Raw genomic sequence first — 15,233 nt, forward strand, 5'->3', positions numbered from 1 at the left:
GTTCATTATCCATCGGACAAGCTGTATGTCACGTACCCATCAGGAAGAGAAGGGGAGGATGATTTTCTGTCCACAAGTTAACTTTTTGTCTGTGTCTCAATACTTTGTCAACACTGGAGGACCAAGGCCAGTCCATCCTAGGTAATTTGAAATCATGTTACATATTGGTTCAAGGCAGGTGTCTGCTCTAAGTGATAATTTAAGATCTAGACTCTGTAGTATATATGATTTGTCAGTTACTATAGATTGGTTCAAATAAGCCTGCCTCCCTAAAAATATACTTATAGTAGAAATGCCTCCCGTAGGAGAGGGCCTCTCACTTTGTTTCCATAGCTCTTCCCCTCCCCCCGCCCCCATCATCTGGGGCTTTGCTTTTGGCTGGTTGTAAAGGCTAGACCGCCCCTCCCAGGGCACTGGACGATAGAGCCAGCATGTTACACTCATTGCTTATTCCCGACAAGCCTTAGTGCAGAGTGGCTCACTAAACAGCAAGAAAAACAGAAAAACAAGACTCTCCCTCTTTGGTTTACGAATGTGATGATGAGAAGGTCAGTGTATCACATAGCTTTTGCTGTATAACAGACCATCCCAAAACTTAGTGCCTTAAAACAACAATCATTTATTTGTTTGTGATTCTGTGGGTAGGCAGTTTGGGCTGGGCTCAGCTGGGCCAGCTCATCTCTTTTCCACGTGATCTTGGCTGGGCTCACTCATACATCTGGGGCGTCAGCCAGGGTGGCTGGAAAAGATGGAGAGGCTGGGAAAGCTGGGACAAACAGGACAGCTGAGGTCTCTCTCCAAGTGCCTCTCATCCTCTAGTGGACAAGCCCAGTCTTGTCCACATGGTGGCAGAGACTTCCCAGACAGATGCAAGAAAGGGCAGGTCCTAATCCATGAGCATTTCCCATGTCTCTTCTTATACTTCTCATATTTGCTAGTCTTATATTTTCAAATCTCTTCTTATATTTGCTAATGTCCCTTTGGCCAAAGTCACAAGGCCAAGCCCAGATTCAAGTGGTGGAGAAATATGCTGTGCCTCTTGGTAGAAGGAGCTGCAAATAATTTGTGGCCATTTTCCGTAATCTCCCTCAGTCAGGATTACAAATTTATTTTATTGAATAACCTACTTATTCTTACCACAGAGCCCATGGAGCCCTTGATTTTTGGATGCTTCTATTCTAATGAGACAAAATCAATAAATTTGGATTGTCTTTTCCCCCTTTCTTCCTGTGTTCAAACATGGGGGTAAGAACTATACTGGTGTTCAGAAGTAGTAGAAATTTACTCACCATTTCCTCTATGTGGCTCTACAGTTGAAGACTTCTAGAAAGGATAGAACATCTCATTGAAACTCTCTGATGTGTTATCTCCATGATATTATAAATTCTGTATGTGATGGCATTGAGATTTTGACATTAGTATCAGCAAGAAACTAATAGCTGGTTATAATTTTATTATTATTTTTCCTTCTCCCTTGTTCTCTACCAACCCCACCCACCCTCCAGATTGTTTGAATTTGAACTAACAGGACAGACTTATTGAAGTCCATCACGTCCTGTGGGAGTCAGGGTCTCACAATGCGTTCAGCAGCGAGTGTTCCCACCTTCGAAACCAGGCTTCCCCATAGCTTTGTGCTTTGTGCATACACCTTCATTTATTGGTTCCAGCATTCCTCTTAAAGTTCGTCCCTGCTTTAGGACATTTGAAAGATTGCCAAATGCTCTGAATATGCAACTCTTGGGGGAAATGATGCCATGTATGTAAGAAATAACCATTGTAATGGAGAGGAAGAGTACCTACATATGCCTTTCTTTTCCTTAAAAAATTGCTCCTTTAAAAAGCCACAAAAATCAAGCCACACATTCCTATCAAGTGTGAAAGTAAAATTGGGATAGATAATATATATATAGAAGCAGGTGGCCTTAAAAAAGGAAGACCTGACTCTTAGTGTTGTGCTGTTCCATGCCAGCATCACTGGCTGGCCTGTGCTAAGGGTGTGCAGGCTGGCGTACTGACACCAAAGCTCATCGTTGTTCCTTTTACCTGTAGTACCCACAGCTGTTCACGGGAATTCTTTCTCCCTGGAAAGGACTGCTGCTCTACGGCCCTCCAGGTAAATGAGTCTTCCTGTTTGGGTCCTGATATTAAGTGGGTATGCAGAGGACGGGCCGCCCCGTCTGTCCTCACTTCAGGTCGGGGCAAGTGAGAGCTGAGTCACCACCTCCTTTGTCGCTTGTGAGACTGACTTCTGCCTGTCAGCAGAGGAATGGAATTCAAGTGCCGCTCACATTTATCCACCTGTGTCTCTAGGTACGGGAAAGACTTTACTGGCCAAAGCTGTGGCCACAGAATGCAAAACAACCTTCTTCAACATTTCTGCATCTACCATTGTCAGCAAATGGAGAGGGGATTCAGAAAAGCTTGTTCGGGTAGGAATTCTTGATCTGGATTTTTAAGAATAAGTTCCAGCAGAATACAGTGGTAGAAAATGATGTTAGACCTTAATTGTTTTTAAGTGATTTATGTGTTAGAATTTATCCTGGATCTTGATTACCAAAGGCTGGGAGATGGATTGGCTGCTGTATGCAGATATTAATCGTGTCCCATCAGCAAAACATGTGCTCCCTTCCTTTGGGAATTTGACTAACAGGTTTTTTAATTTTTTTTTTTTTTTAGGAAGATTGGCCCTGAGCTGACATCTGTGCCAATCTTCCTCTGTTTTGTATGTGGGATGCTGCCACAGCATGGTTGACAAACATCATGTAGGTCCACGCCAGGGATCCAAACCTGTGAACCCTGGGCTGCCGAAGCAGAGTGTGCGAATTTAACTACTATGCCATTGGGCTGGCCCCAACTAACAGTTGTTTTCTGATTCATGCAACTTAGGAATGGAAGCTGGGAAAAAATTGTCCTAAAATGACCTATTTTTTCCTTCATTCCAGAAGCATTTATTATTAAGCATATACAGTATATTCAGTTAATGTTTGTTGAGAGGCTACCACTGTATCCTAGTCCTTATAACTAGATACTGTAAGGAAGAATCTAGAAACGTAAAACTTCATTATTCTTTCAGATGCCCTGTGGCACTTTCCTCCACAGGGCCCATAGCCTATAGGGGTTTTTTTGTTCCCTGAAGAGATCATTTCCACCTTTACAAAATCTCCTTCACAGGCCACGGTGTATTTTATATTGTAAAATTTTCCTATATCATCCGGTCACCTTATGAGAACACCTACTGTGATTTATGCCTCAGTGTAAGCTGGGGAGTCCTTCTCAGAAACCCTGTCAAACTGTTACACTCTGTAGGATGACTGATAAGTGATCGATACTAAGTGAGTATAAACACTATATATTTTCTGAAAAGAAATTCCTCGAAAATATTATGCTTAAAATACATTCCCTCGGATGTCTCATTTTAAAAACATTATGGCTTATTTGGAAGGTATAATAGAATATTTTTAAAGGATTGATTTACCTAAAATAACCTAGGACTTATTACTTCGATATTGTTCTCAAGCTGTTTCAAATGTGTACATTTTTATAAATTCTTATCGCTCCTTCAGGATCGCAATTCGTGGAAATCTGTGTGACATCTTTTGTTTCTTTGTTCTTCATCTTGAGGCTGACTCAGTGCCAGGTCCAAAGATGGGGCTTGAATTTCACTGCTCCTAAATTTGTGAGTTCCATGTGATTCTAGTTTCAGCTAATTGAAATCCAACTAACTAGAATGCTTATCAGCCTGAAGACTTTTGTTTTAAACCTTCCGTAGCTGTGTGCTAAGAACAATAAAACTCCTACAGGATGCCCGCAGAGTCAGTGTAGCTTCATCTCCTGTCGTGACAAGTGGTGTTGAGAGCTATGAACACAAGACACCGCAAGGTGCTCAGAGAAAGGTTACGTCATGTTCCCTGGACGGGACTGACCCACACAGAAGAGCAAATTCAGATATTTTCTGAATATTCTTAATAAACGTTGAAACTAAGTGGATTTCTTGTTTCATGTTGAATAGCCGGAGAAGTCCTTGAACAAAAACTCTCTATTCTGTGAGAGAAATTTACTGAACTGGAGTTTTCCTCTGCTTCAGTGTTATTTTGTTAGAATTCTAAGAGTGAGGAAATTTCTCCCCTTCCTTTACAGTATATTTAAAAAGTAACTAGTCTTTTTGAAAAAAAAATAGTACAAAGGGTATATAGACCCGTGAGCCCTCTCCCCAGAGGCAGCTACTACAGTTGCTGGTGTAGCTATCCAAAACATTTCTCTATATCTAGAGAACCCCTGGTGGGCTAGTGGTTAAAATTTGGTGCTTTCACTGCCGGCCAGGCTTAATTTCTGGGTCAGGGAACCACACCACCTCTCTGTTGGTTGTCACATTGTGGTGGTTGCTGTGATGCTGAAAGTTATACCACTGGTATTTCAAATACCAGCAAGGCCACCCATGGCGGACAGGTTTCAGAGGAGCTTCCTGACGAAGAGACGAGGAAGCAGGACCTGGCCACCCACTTCTGAAAAATTGCCCAAGAAAACCCATGAATAGCAGCGGAGCATTTTCTGATATAGCACAGGGGGGTGAGAGGATGGCACAAAGACGGGGCAGGGTTCCACTCTGCTGTACACGGGGTCGCTGGGAGTCAGAATCCACTACGTGGCCCTAACAACAAAAACATTAACAGCAACAACTGAATCTATGTCTCATTTTCTTTTTAAACACAAGTAGAAGCATACAACACAAACCCTTCCGTACTTTGTGTTTTTTCTTCCACACTTAACAATATAACTTGGATATTCCACACTATTGTAGACAGAGTATATTCTTTATATGTTTGCATAGCCTTTCATTGCATGGGTGTGTCCCCAAACGTATTTAACCAGGCTTTTCTTAGTAGACATTTAGGTTGCTTCCAGTGTCTTGCTGTTATGAACAAAGCTACAGTGAACAGTCTTACTACATGCGTCTTGGCATATATCATAGTGTAGGACAATTTCTTTGAAGTAGACTTGCTGGGTCGGAGGGAATGAAAATCACTGATTGCCAAATTGCCTGCCCACAAGGTTGCACCAGCTTACACTTCTCTCAACGGTGTGTGTGTTTGCTCCCCACACCCTGGCCAACACTGCATAGTACCCAAATTTAAAATCCTCTGCCAATCTCATAGTGAAAGTAATATGTCAGTGCTCAAATATGCATTTCTTTAATTCTGATTGAACTTGTACATCTTTTTACAGGTTTAAAAAATATTTATATTTCTTTTTTTCTGTGAAATGCATTTTTATTTTGGATGTTTAAAGAAATAATTCCAGAGGATAACAACCTCCGCTAACCTTGAAGGATCTCATCTCATACCCTTTCAGAAATTACTTAATTTTCTCAGCTCTTGGAAAGATCCTTGCCTGGAAAATCTTGGTCAGGCTATCAAGCTCCTGACTGTGAAGCTTTCAGATAAAGAAAAGCCTTCAGGACCTTCCCCTAAATCAGAGAAGCTTTCCTACCATTTGTTTCTCTTTCTATTCCAATTAAAGAGTTATTTATAGGGAGCCCTTGGGTCCCCCCTCCCCTCCTAATGTTCTTGCCTCTTAGGAGTTGATGCTATTGAATAGTTGAGTGGTCTCTTTAGCAAATGCACACACCTGTTGGTGCTTACATCTTTCAACACCCCCCTGCCCAATTGTATGATTAACTTCCTCCAAGTACTTTTGAAAATTTTAGACTAATGCTTCCAGAGCACTCACCCAGGATTCTGTACATTCTCTGGCAGTGGGAAGAGCAGCGGCATGGTCAATATGGAGACATAGGCCCCAGATGTGGTTCTTCTTTCAACTGGATGTTTAGTCTTGTCCCGCCCCTTGGTCTCTCTGCACCTTAGGGAGCTCCTTAAAAAGCGTACAGTTCTAATATTCCATTTTTCATTGGGTAGATTGCTGCTGTTGTAATCATCCTTAATATCAGGTATATTTGGCCTTTTCTTTTTGTGACAAGGAAGACAAGGTACCTGCTTCTAATGAGGTGATCTCTATTGTGTCTAAAAGGCATTTGTGATGAGTGTCCCAGCATTGACACTGTTCTCTCAGTTCATTAGGCTGAGCCAATTGTCTTGGCCGAATGGAATAGGATTCTGTACAGGGAAATACTTGAGCATGAGCGTGGATGCACCACACACACGCGAGCAGTGGTGAAGGTGAGCACCTCGCCATTCAGCGATGGGGAGATCTGTGAGCGACAACCTGCCGCTGCTCGTGGAAACCACCATCTGGCCTTTCCTGAGCCCTTCCCCTCTTAGTTGTTCTGTGATGCCCTGCTAGCACTAAGTGACACGGAGAATAAATCCCCTATGCCTATTAAAGAACCTCTATCCTTTTCTAAATCTCTCCTGCTTTCTCCGATCAACCAGTGAAGAATTGTATATGGTGCTCAAGAGATCAGTTTCAGCGTTAAAAAAAAAAAGGCTTTTGTTTTTTATACTCTTTTCATCACGACCACATCTCCCTTTAGAGCTCTTTATTTTGTTTTTATATGTCTGTTCTTTTGCTGCTTGCTTTCCTGTTCTTGTTCAGTCTATAATATTTTATTCTGGAATGGAACGTTTTATTCGATCGGGGATTGCCTTTAAGTACCTGAACCTATTAAATGGCAGTGTTGAGGTGGTGGGGGGACACCATGGAGTAATTTGGGGAGCAGAGAGGGGCAAAATTCTTTAGTCTTGTACTCGTGACTGGAACCTATCCTTTGCCTACAATTCCTCCTTTTGAGAATAACTCTCCCATTGTCTCTAAGGTTAAGGGAAAATCATCAAATGATTTTACATATGCCAAGGCTTTTGTGTCCGATGGAACATGTTATCGGCAGGGGTCTCTGGGATTAACTAACCCACTGAAAGCTTGGTAACTGAGTTTTGTCTTAAGCTTTCCCGCTTATGATTAGTAACCTTGAGCTAACCACTTACTCTCTGGCTCTAATTTTACCAAATGATAAATGGAAATAATTGGACCATCCAACCCCATGGGGTGGTGCTAGAGAGAAATAATTGTAATGATTACAAAGTTATTGTGAAATAACAGAGTGCAGCATAAATGCTTAATATTGCAGCCATCCTAAACTTTTGATCTCTGGGAGCATCTGAGAACTTTAATGTAAGTATATGAATTTGACCATGTGGTTGCTTTTCTCCCACCCAGGTGTTATTTGAACTTGCCCGCTATCACGCCCCCTCCACCATCTTCCTGGACGAGCTGGAGTCGGTGATGAGTCAGAGAGGCACGGCTCCCGGGTAACAGACAGGGGTTTTTTTTTGGCATCACTTCTCCCCTCTTGTAAGTGTGTTTGATGGTCGGAAGCCCATCGACATTTACCAGCAGAATGAGCCTATTAATAAGCCCACAAATTTTCTGCAGACACATGGAAAGGTCTTTAAATTAGATCCTGTTAACTGAATAGCTGATTTAAGTCGTTTTTATAACCGGAGGAAATGTCATCCTCCCTTCCCCACAGAGTGGTTCTCAGGCCTGAAGATCACCCAGCCCCACGATCCCAGGCTGCCATAACGGTCCTGCCGGCTCAAAATAGCCACCTGTGACCACCTCCTCTGGAGCCAGGGGTGCTGCCTGTGGGGAACGGGACTGCAAAGGGCTAGGTCCCAAGAGGAAGTCCTTGACAAAGTGTGTGGGGTCAGGGAAGCCACCAGTTCTCTGTGACATCGGGTTGTGGCTCAGCCTGTCCGATTTTTAATATGTCACGTATGTTATCTCTAAAGATTAAGTGTCCAGTAATGTCCGAAGCAGGAAAGAACACATCTCAGACTGTAATAAACCTTGTGTGTGTGTGTGTGTGTGTGTGTGTGTGTTTTAAGAACGCCTTTCTGTCTTCATCAGGGATAGTTTTCTTTGAAACTTTTTACTAGACTTGGTACCCCTGGCTTGAAAGCACAGGTCCCCAGGAAATCTCAACACAGCTGCATTTGTTAATGGCCTCTAATGGTCTCTCATCAAGACAGAACTAATAGTAATAATTAAATGATTAGCTTGTTGGAAGTACAGCTAGGAATTAATTTATGAAATTTTACTTATTGAAAACCATTTTCCCAGTAGGGAAAAACAACCATCAAGTTGTACCCAAGATGCATGGGATTCATGCCGTTGATTGAAATGGGATGATTTCCATGGCTTAACGGGTGCTGGCCAGCGCAGGCTGGGGCGCTCTGCCTCTCTCTGGGGCCTGACAGGACCAGACAACTGCACAGGCGTCCAGGTGGGAATCCACCAGACCACCCTAGCAGTCATTTCTTCTGCAAAGACCTGCCCTGCCTGGGCTCCCTTACCGCAGTGACCTGTGCATGCGTTCTGACATTTGCTTTGTCTGTCTCCATCCCCAGGGTTCCCCGTAGCTTTGGTTGGGCTAACTGGGAAACTCTTCATCTCCTATCCTTGAGTGTGCTCCAGGTTTTCCACTGACTGTCAGCTTCCTTCTCTGGAACTTTGAACTTAAAACTAGACTCTTCAAAGGGTCAGAGAGTAAGGCCAGGTGCTCGGGAGACTTCCTGGGTCATATTATGTTGAAAGAATAATAATTACGAGGGAATGCCAAATAAATATATAACTCCACTGTGAGAGTGTCTTCTCTCTTATGAAAAGGTAGTTGGATAGTCAGGGGCAGAGTTCCTAAAAAGACACATACCTAATTTGGGCTGCACCACATACTCGCAGAGATGAGAAGTTGAATGTCACGTTGTTCCAGAAAGGCATCTTTTGTCCTTTTAACTCGATGTGTACAAGTGAAGAGGAAGCAGAGCCTGCGGAATGTGGTCAGTGTTTAGAGCCAGTTTGCACTGTTCAGGCCTGTAGTGAGCCCCTTCTTGGTGGGAGGGTCTCTGGCAGGGGAGAGGCGAGGGGGGCAGGCTGGAAGATGAATTTGCACAGAAAACTGTCTCCAGCCCGCTGTGCAAGGAAAGCATAGTTTCCACGCATTCTCTTGCCTCATATTAGAAGAGAGTGAAACAGATTCAGTGTGGTAGTTCATCCCTCTTCTCTGACAGTTTATATCTGTCAATTATATTAAGGAAAATACTGTGTGTACAAGTACTTTCATGCCTGCTATATGAATGAAAAGGATTACCCTCAATTATGCCATTTTTAAGAAGGGTAAATGATACTGCAGGCAGACACCGCCAGGCTGCGTTTCATCTGTGAGAGTCCCTGTCCAGCCTTCAGTTACTTTCTAGTTTGCTGCCAACCTTTGGTTTTCTTTCCAGTATGATCATTATATTCATTTCCTTCCTCTCTATTCCTTTCTATGTGAAAATAGTACGAAAGTGCTTGTTTCCTGCAACTCTAGTCTGAGTGGCTCCTAGACATGAGGTAGGGAAGGGGTGAGCTGTCAGAAGGGCCCCTGTGCTGTGGTCACTGAGTCACTGCCGTGAGTGCCACTCCTGTCGTGGGAGCAAAGGCTCTGCCTGGGGACAGTCTCACCTCCTCGTCCCTCTCCAGGGGAGAGCACGAAGGAAGCCTTCGGATGAAGACAGAATTACTGGTGCAGATGGATGGGCTGGCTCGCTCAGAAGATCTCGTGTTTGTCTTAGCAGCTTCTAACCTGCCATGGTAAGGGATCCAGAGCGCACACTTTGAATATATTTTCATGAGCCACTGAGCACAGATGAAGACATTATATTGACCACTTCGGGCAAAGCCTTGTTGCTTGAGTCCAGCCCTGGAAGATAAATCTGAAGCCCTTCCTGGTCCAGTCCTCAGTCCTTGCTATCCATACCATGAAAGAATCTGCCTCAATAGAAGAAACGTAGGCCAGGGCTATCACTGACAATATTTAAAATGCACATTTTGAGTTTAAGGTCAAGTTGTTTAGTATGTTAAACAGGGCTTTGGCAGAGAACTGTAAAATGCTAAAATCTCCAGGACTCAAGGAACATTCCAGAAATAATGTTTGGATTTTAACAGTATTAAAATTTAACTTTTTTTTAGTTAGGAGGAAAATCTTTTCTTTAATGTTGCACAGTAAATAGGAAGCTAAATAATCTCTAATTGAAAATATAATCTACTCGCAGAGTCTTTTATTCAAACTGTATCCCAGAGTGGTTTAAGATCAATTCTAGAAGTGGCAATGGGAAATAAGAGGTGTTGACAAGGGAAAAACACTATTTACATGGAAAATATATTTAAAAAATATAATCCCTTTATAATTCCAGGAATATTTTCACAGCCATTATTTCTTTTGAGCTACAGGTAAGAGAGGAGACAGGTAAGGAAATGCTGCTCCTCCCCTTGGCAGAGGGGAACGAAGGTCAAGGGAGGTCAGTCGACCCCAAATCAACAGCTCTGCAGCAGAGCTGGGAATTGTGATGCCTTCCCCCCACCCCGACCCCGTCCATTTCTGTTTCCACATTCAAAGATGAAATGAGAAACTCTTCTGTGGTACATGCTGATCGTCTGGGCTCCCAAAGGAGTCACTGAAAAGAGATCATGATGTTCATGCATAATCATGCGTGGTTCCACCTCTCCTCAACTTTAGGCTAAGGTGATCAGCATTTTACATTTTGAAGATACCGGTGTTTATACACAGTATTAAGTGGGGTCCAAACAGAGAACCATCATTTAAGTGTGATTGTAGAATCCTCTAGAGAAAGAGTCTCTGTTCCTTTATCTATTTGAAACAGGGTTGATCACAACCACTTTACTTTGTCCCAGGGACACTGTGAGAGTCAGCTGGGGAGGGTGTGTGAAAACTGTACAGCTTCGTGCACGGCTCTGGGACGGTCCCTGCCCCCAGGAGACTACACAGTTTCTGGAGGAATAGAGAGCCCCCGCTCCCGGCGCATGCCCAGGACTCTGTAGAGGCAGTTACTGTGCGGCCGTAATTTCCCTAAGATGACCAGTTTTTGGTAAGCCCTAGAAACGATGGTTCAGAGGAGCCAAAAAAATAAAGCTAGCAGACAATCCAAAATGAAAGAAGCTTAGAAGGGCTTTTCTGAAAGAGTTGCCTCTCAACACGTCAAATGGCAAAGACGTGTGCTTTTGAGCTTGGATTCGTTTATATACAGATTGCTTCGTTACAATGAACCTTGCAACCAATATGTTCTAAGCCATGCATCCTCGAGCGTTGCTGAGATTTTAAAAAATTTTTATTTTGAAAAATTCCGAGCAAACTCTGAAGAAGAGAAAAAAGCACAACGAATCCGCCATTTGTCAGCTTCAATAACTAACAATCTTGCCGAGTTGATTTCATCTATTCCTGCTCCCCATTTTTGCTGCAATATCTTAAATTACATCCCAGATTATTGTTTTATTTCTCACATAAATACGTCAGTATATGTCTTTTAAAAATAAGGACATTTTCGTACATTGCCACGATGCCATTAATACCCCCAAGAAAATTAAGATTAATTCCTTAATACCATTTAATACCCAGTTTATATTCAGATTTCCCATATTGTTCCAGAAATGTCTTTTTACAATTGGTTTACTGAACTGGTATCCAAATAAGGTTTGCATTTTGTAATTGGTTGTTCTCTTTGGTGTCTTTAATCTAGAACAGATTCCTTCCCTTTTTTTTCCCTACTTGACATGACATTGACTTGATTGCCAGGGAAATTGTGCTGTAGAATGTCTAAACTTTCTGGATTTGGCTCATTGTATCCTCATGATTGTATTTAGCTCGTTCTTCTTACCCCTATAATTACTTTAGACTAAAAGTTAGACTGATTGGATTCAGGATCAATATAATTTTTTGGCAAACATACTTCATAGTTGATGCTGCGTACATCACATTGCATTGCATTCAGATGTATGTCATGTCCTGTTGTCCTGCTTGAGATGATGCCAGGGTTTCTCAGTGGGTTCAGGTGTATCATCCTGGTTCCTCCACTCTATGGTTCCCATCAGTAGTTTGAGCATCCATTGATAAGTCACTTATTTCACTAGGAGTGTGACTGTATCATTCCTTCTGATTGACAGCTGGAATTATTCTGTATAATAGAACTTCTCTCATCCAAGAGGGTTATTTGGTTATCCTGAAATCTAGTTCATACTAGAAAGGCAGGATTCTTTCTTTTGGATTTTTAGAGTCATGAGTTGGTGCCCTAACAACCTCCAGTGGTAACCAACGAGTCAGTCTCTCTCTCACTATGATCTAATGACTCAGTATGACTTCATTAGTTTTTTTTAAAAAAGCTTTCTTGAGATATAACTTGCATACCATAAAATTCACCCATTCGAAGTATACAATTCAATGGTTTTAACTATATTTATTTCATTGTACAACCATCAACACAATCAATTTTGGAACATTTTTCTTTGTCCCCCAAAGAAACTCTATACCCATTAGCAATCCCCCAGACCCCCAGCACTAGGCGATCACGAATCTATTTTCTGTTTCTATAGGTTTGCCTATTCTTATACCTACGAGTAGAATTATTATGGTAACTCTATGTTTAATCATTTAAGAAACTGCCAAACTGTTTTCCAAAGCAGCTGCATCATTTTACATTCCTTCCAGCAGTGGATGAAGTTTCTAATTTCTCCACATCCTCATCAACACTTGTTATTATTTGTCTTTTTGACTACAGCCATCCTAGTGGATGAGAAGTGGCATCTGTAGTTTTGATTTGCGTTCCTATGGTGACTAATGATACTGAGTATCTTCTCATGTGCTTATTGGCCAACTGCCTATCTTCCTTGGAGAAATGTCTTTTCAAATCCTTTGTCCACGTAAATACTTGTCTTTTTATTATTGTTGTGAGATTTGTTTTATATAGTCTGTCTTTTATATGTACAAGTCCTCTGTCAGATATTTGATCTGCAGATATTTTCTCCCATTCCACGGTCACTAGTCCTTCCTCCCTCCCTCCCTTTCTCCCTTTCTGAACTTTTTGGTTCTTCTTTCTCTCTTTCTGCCCTTGCTAAACTTCCCCTGTCAGTCCCACTTCCCAAGCCTGCAGACTCTCAGAAGACATTGTAACTGGTTATTCTACAGCAGCGCTGTCTAAAAGAAGTATAATGTGAGGCATACGTGCACTTTTAAATATTTTAGTAGCCACATTAAAAAAAAATAAAAAGAAACAGGTAAAATTAATTTTAACGTATTTTATTTAACCCAATATCTCCAAAAATATTATCATTTTAACATGTAATTAATATAAAAATTATTGCAACTTTTTACTTTATTTTTTATACTAAATCTTTGAAATCCGGGGGGCCGGTCCCGTGGCAGAGTGGTTAAGTTGGTGCTCTGCTTCGGCGGCCCAGGGTTTCGCCATTTTGGATCCTGGGTGCAGACATGGCACCACTCATCAAGCCACATTGAGGTGGCATCCCACATGCCACAACTAGAAGGACCCACAACTAAAAATACACCACAACTATGTGCTGGGGGGCTTTGGGAGAAAAAGGAAAAATAAAAAAAAAAAATATTTGAAATCCAGTGTAATATTTTACACTTATGGCATATTTAATTTGGACTAGCCAATTTCAAGTGCCCAATAGCTACATGTGGTTGGTGGCTACCATACTGGACAGTGCAGATCCAGACACTAATTTGTCCGCCCCCATGCTGCTGTGGCAGAGATCGATAAGTGCCTCCCCATATTCATTTCACCCCTCTAATTTAATAACAGAAGCCCAATTTTGGAGTTCTATTTTTCAGTCTCCTCTGCTGTTAGGTGTGGCCAAGGCTAAGCTTCTTTGTTATTTACCCAAGATGACCCAGGCTCTGTTTGCACAGTCTGCTCCAGACCTGGAATCAACCATTGATTCACAGAGCTCTGCTTCCCTTTAATGGGAAATGATATTTAGAGATGACAGTCTCGCAGTTAGGGCTGCTCCTGGCTACTGGGTTATAATTGCTTCTTGGCCTTTTGATTGGGCAGAGCTGGGAAATGCATTATTTTTTTTCTTTTGGTAAGGAGATTGGCCCTAAGCTAACATCTTTTGCCAATCTTCCTCTTTTTTTTTTTTCTCCCCAAAGCCCCAGTATATAGTTGTATATCCTAGTTGTAGGTCATTCTAGTTCCTCTATGTGGGGTGCCACCACACCATGGCTTAATGAGTGGTGTCAGGTCCGTGCCCAGGATCGGAACCAGTGAACCCTGGGCCACCGAAGTGGAGTTGTGAACTTAACCACTTAGCCATGGGACTGCCCCCAGAAATGCATAATTTTAAAAAGAGGCAAATAATGAGTTTATACTAGTATTTCCCATTCAAATTTAAGAGTATAAGGTTATTAGTTAAATTATTTTATTTTAAGAGATTTTATTTTTTCCTTTTTCTCCCCAAAGCCCCCTGGTACGTAGTTGTGTATTTTCACTTGTGGGTCCTTCTAGTTGTGGCATGTGGGGTGCCACCTCAGCGTGGCCTGATGAGCAGTGCCATGTCTACACCCAGGATCCGAAATGGCGAAACCCGGGGCCGCCGAAGCGGAGCGCACAAACTTAACCACTCGGCCATGGGCCAGGCCCGAATCATTTGATTTTATATTTGTATCTTTTCTCTAATTGTGAAATATTAGTTCTTAACAACATTTACATAATTAACATTCACTTTATCCTAATATGTAAATATAGTTTATGTTTGTGTAGATAACAGAGTTTCTCAGTAATAACACCAATACTACCGTGACAGTAACATTTTGATGAGGAAAACGGCACAGATCTGGCCTAAGATGGAAGAGCTGATTCAGGGTTTCTCAACCTTAGCACTGTTGTCATTTGGGGCCAGATGACTTTTTGCTGTGAAGGGCTGTGCTGTGCATTGTATGCTGCTGAGCAGCATCTCTGGCCTCTCCACACTAGGTGCCAACAGCACCTCCCCACTTCCCCAAGATGTGACAACTGAAGTATGTCTCCAGATATTGCCAGATGTTTCCCGGGGGGCAAAATCACCCCCAGTTGAGACTCACTGGACTAATGGATGGAACTGACAGACATTATATAGAGACAGGCTGTCATGTGCTCCACAGCTAAACTCAAGGTTTTATTTTAAAACTCCATAAAATAACTGAACTTGCTTTGCTTACTCAAAAGGTCCATATGATATAATTGTTCGTGTCTTGATTTTTTTTCTTAACAAAGTGTTTTGGAGATCTTTCCAAATAAGTATAGAAAGTTCTTTCTTACTCCCTTTATAGCTGCTTATGTTCCATTTTGTGCATATGATAATCTATCCCAATCACCTGATGATGGGCATTTGGGTTATTCCTACTCTTTTGCTATTAAAAATAATGCTGCAGTGAGTAACAGTGT

The 15,233-nt window shown here is 42.0% G+C and overlaps 1 protein-coding gene across 8 annotated transcripts in view; it reads left to right on the forward strand.

The window, feature by feature from the left end:
* The window catches only part of KATNAL2 (katanin catalytic subunit A1 like 2), a 78,955-nt gene that overhangs the window by 51,648 nt on the left and 12,074 nt on the right, over positions 1–15,233 (forward strand). For 5 of the 8 annotated variants that reach the window (XM_001498712.7, XM_023647758.2, XM_023647756.2 and 2 more), the window contains 4 exons: positions 2,050–2,113; positions 2,311–2,429; positions 7,171–7,262; positions 9,475–9,585. In XM_001498712.7, coding sequence (XP_001498762.4) covers positions 2,050–2,113; positions 2,311–2,429; positions 7,171–7,262; positions 9,475–9,585 — 386 coding nt within the window. The remainder of the gene's footprint in view (positions 1–2,049; positions 2,114–2,310; positions 2,430–7,170; positions 7,263–9,474; positions 9,586–15,233) is intronic. The other 3 variants (XM_070221032.1, XM_070221033.1, XM_005612882.4) reach the window with 1 other exon arrangement.

This window comes from Equus caballus, chromosome 8 (assembly GCF_041296265.1).
Source record: "Equus caballus isolate H_3958 breed thoroughbred chromosome 8, TB-T2T, whole genome shotgun sequence".
In the NCBI taxonomy this organism is placed as follows: domain Eukaryota; kingdom Metazoa; phylum Chordata; class Mammalia; order Perissodactyla; family Equidae; genus Equus; species Equus caballus.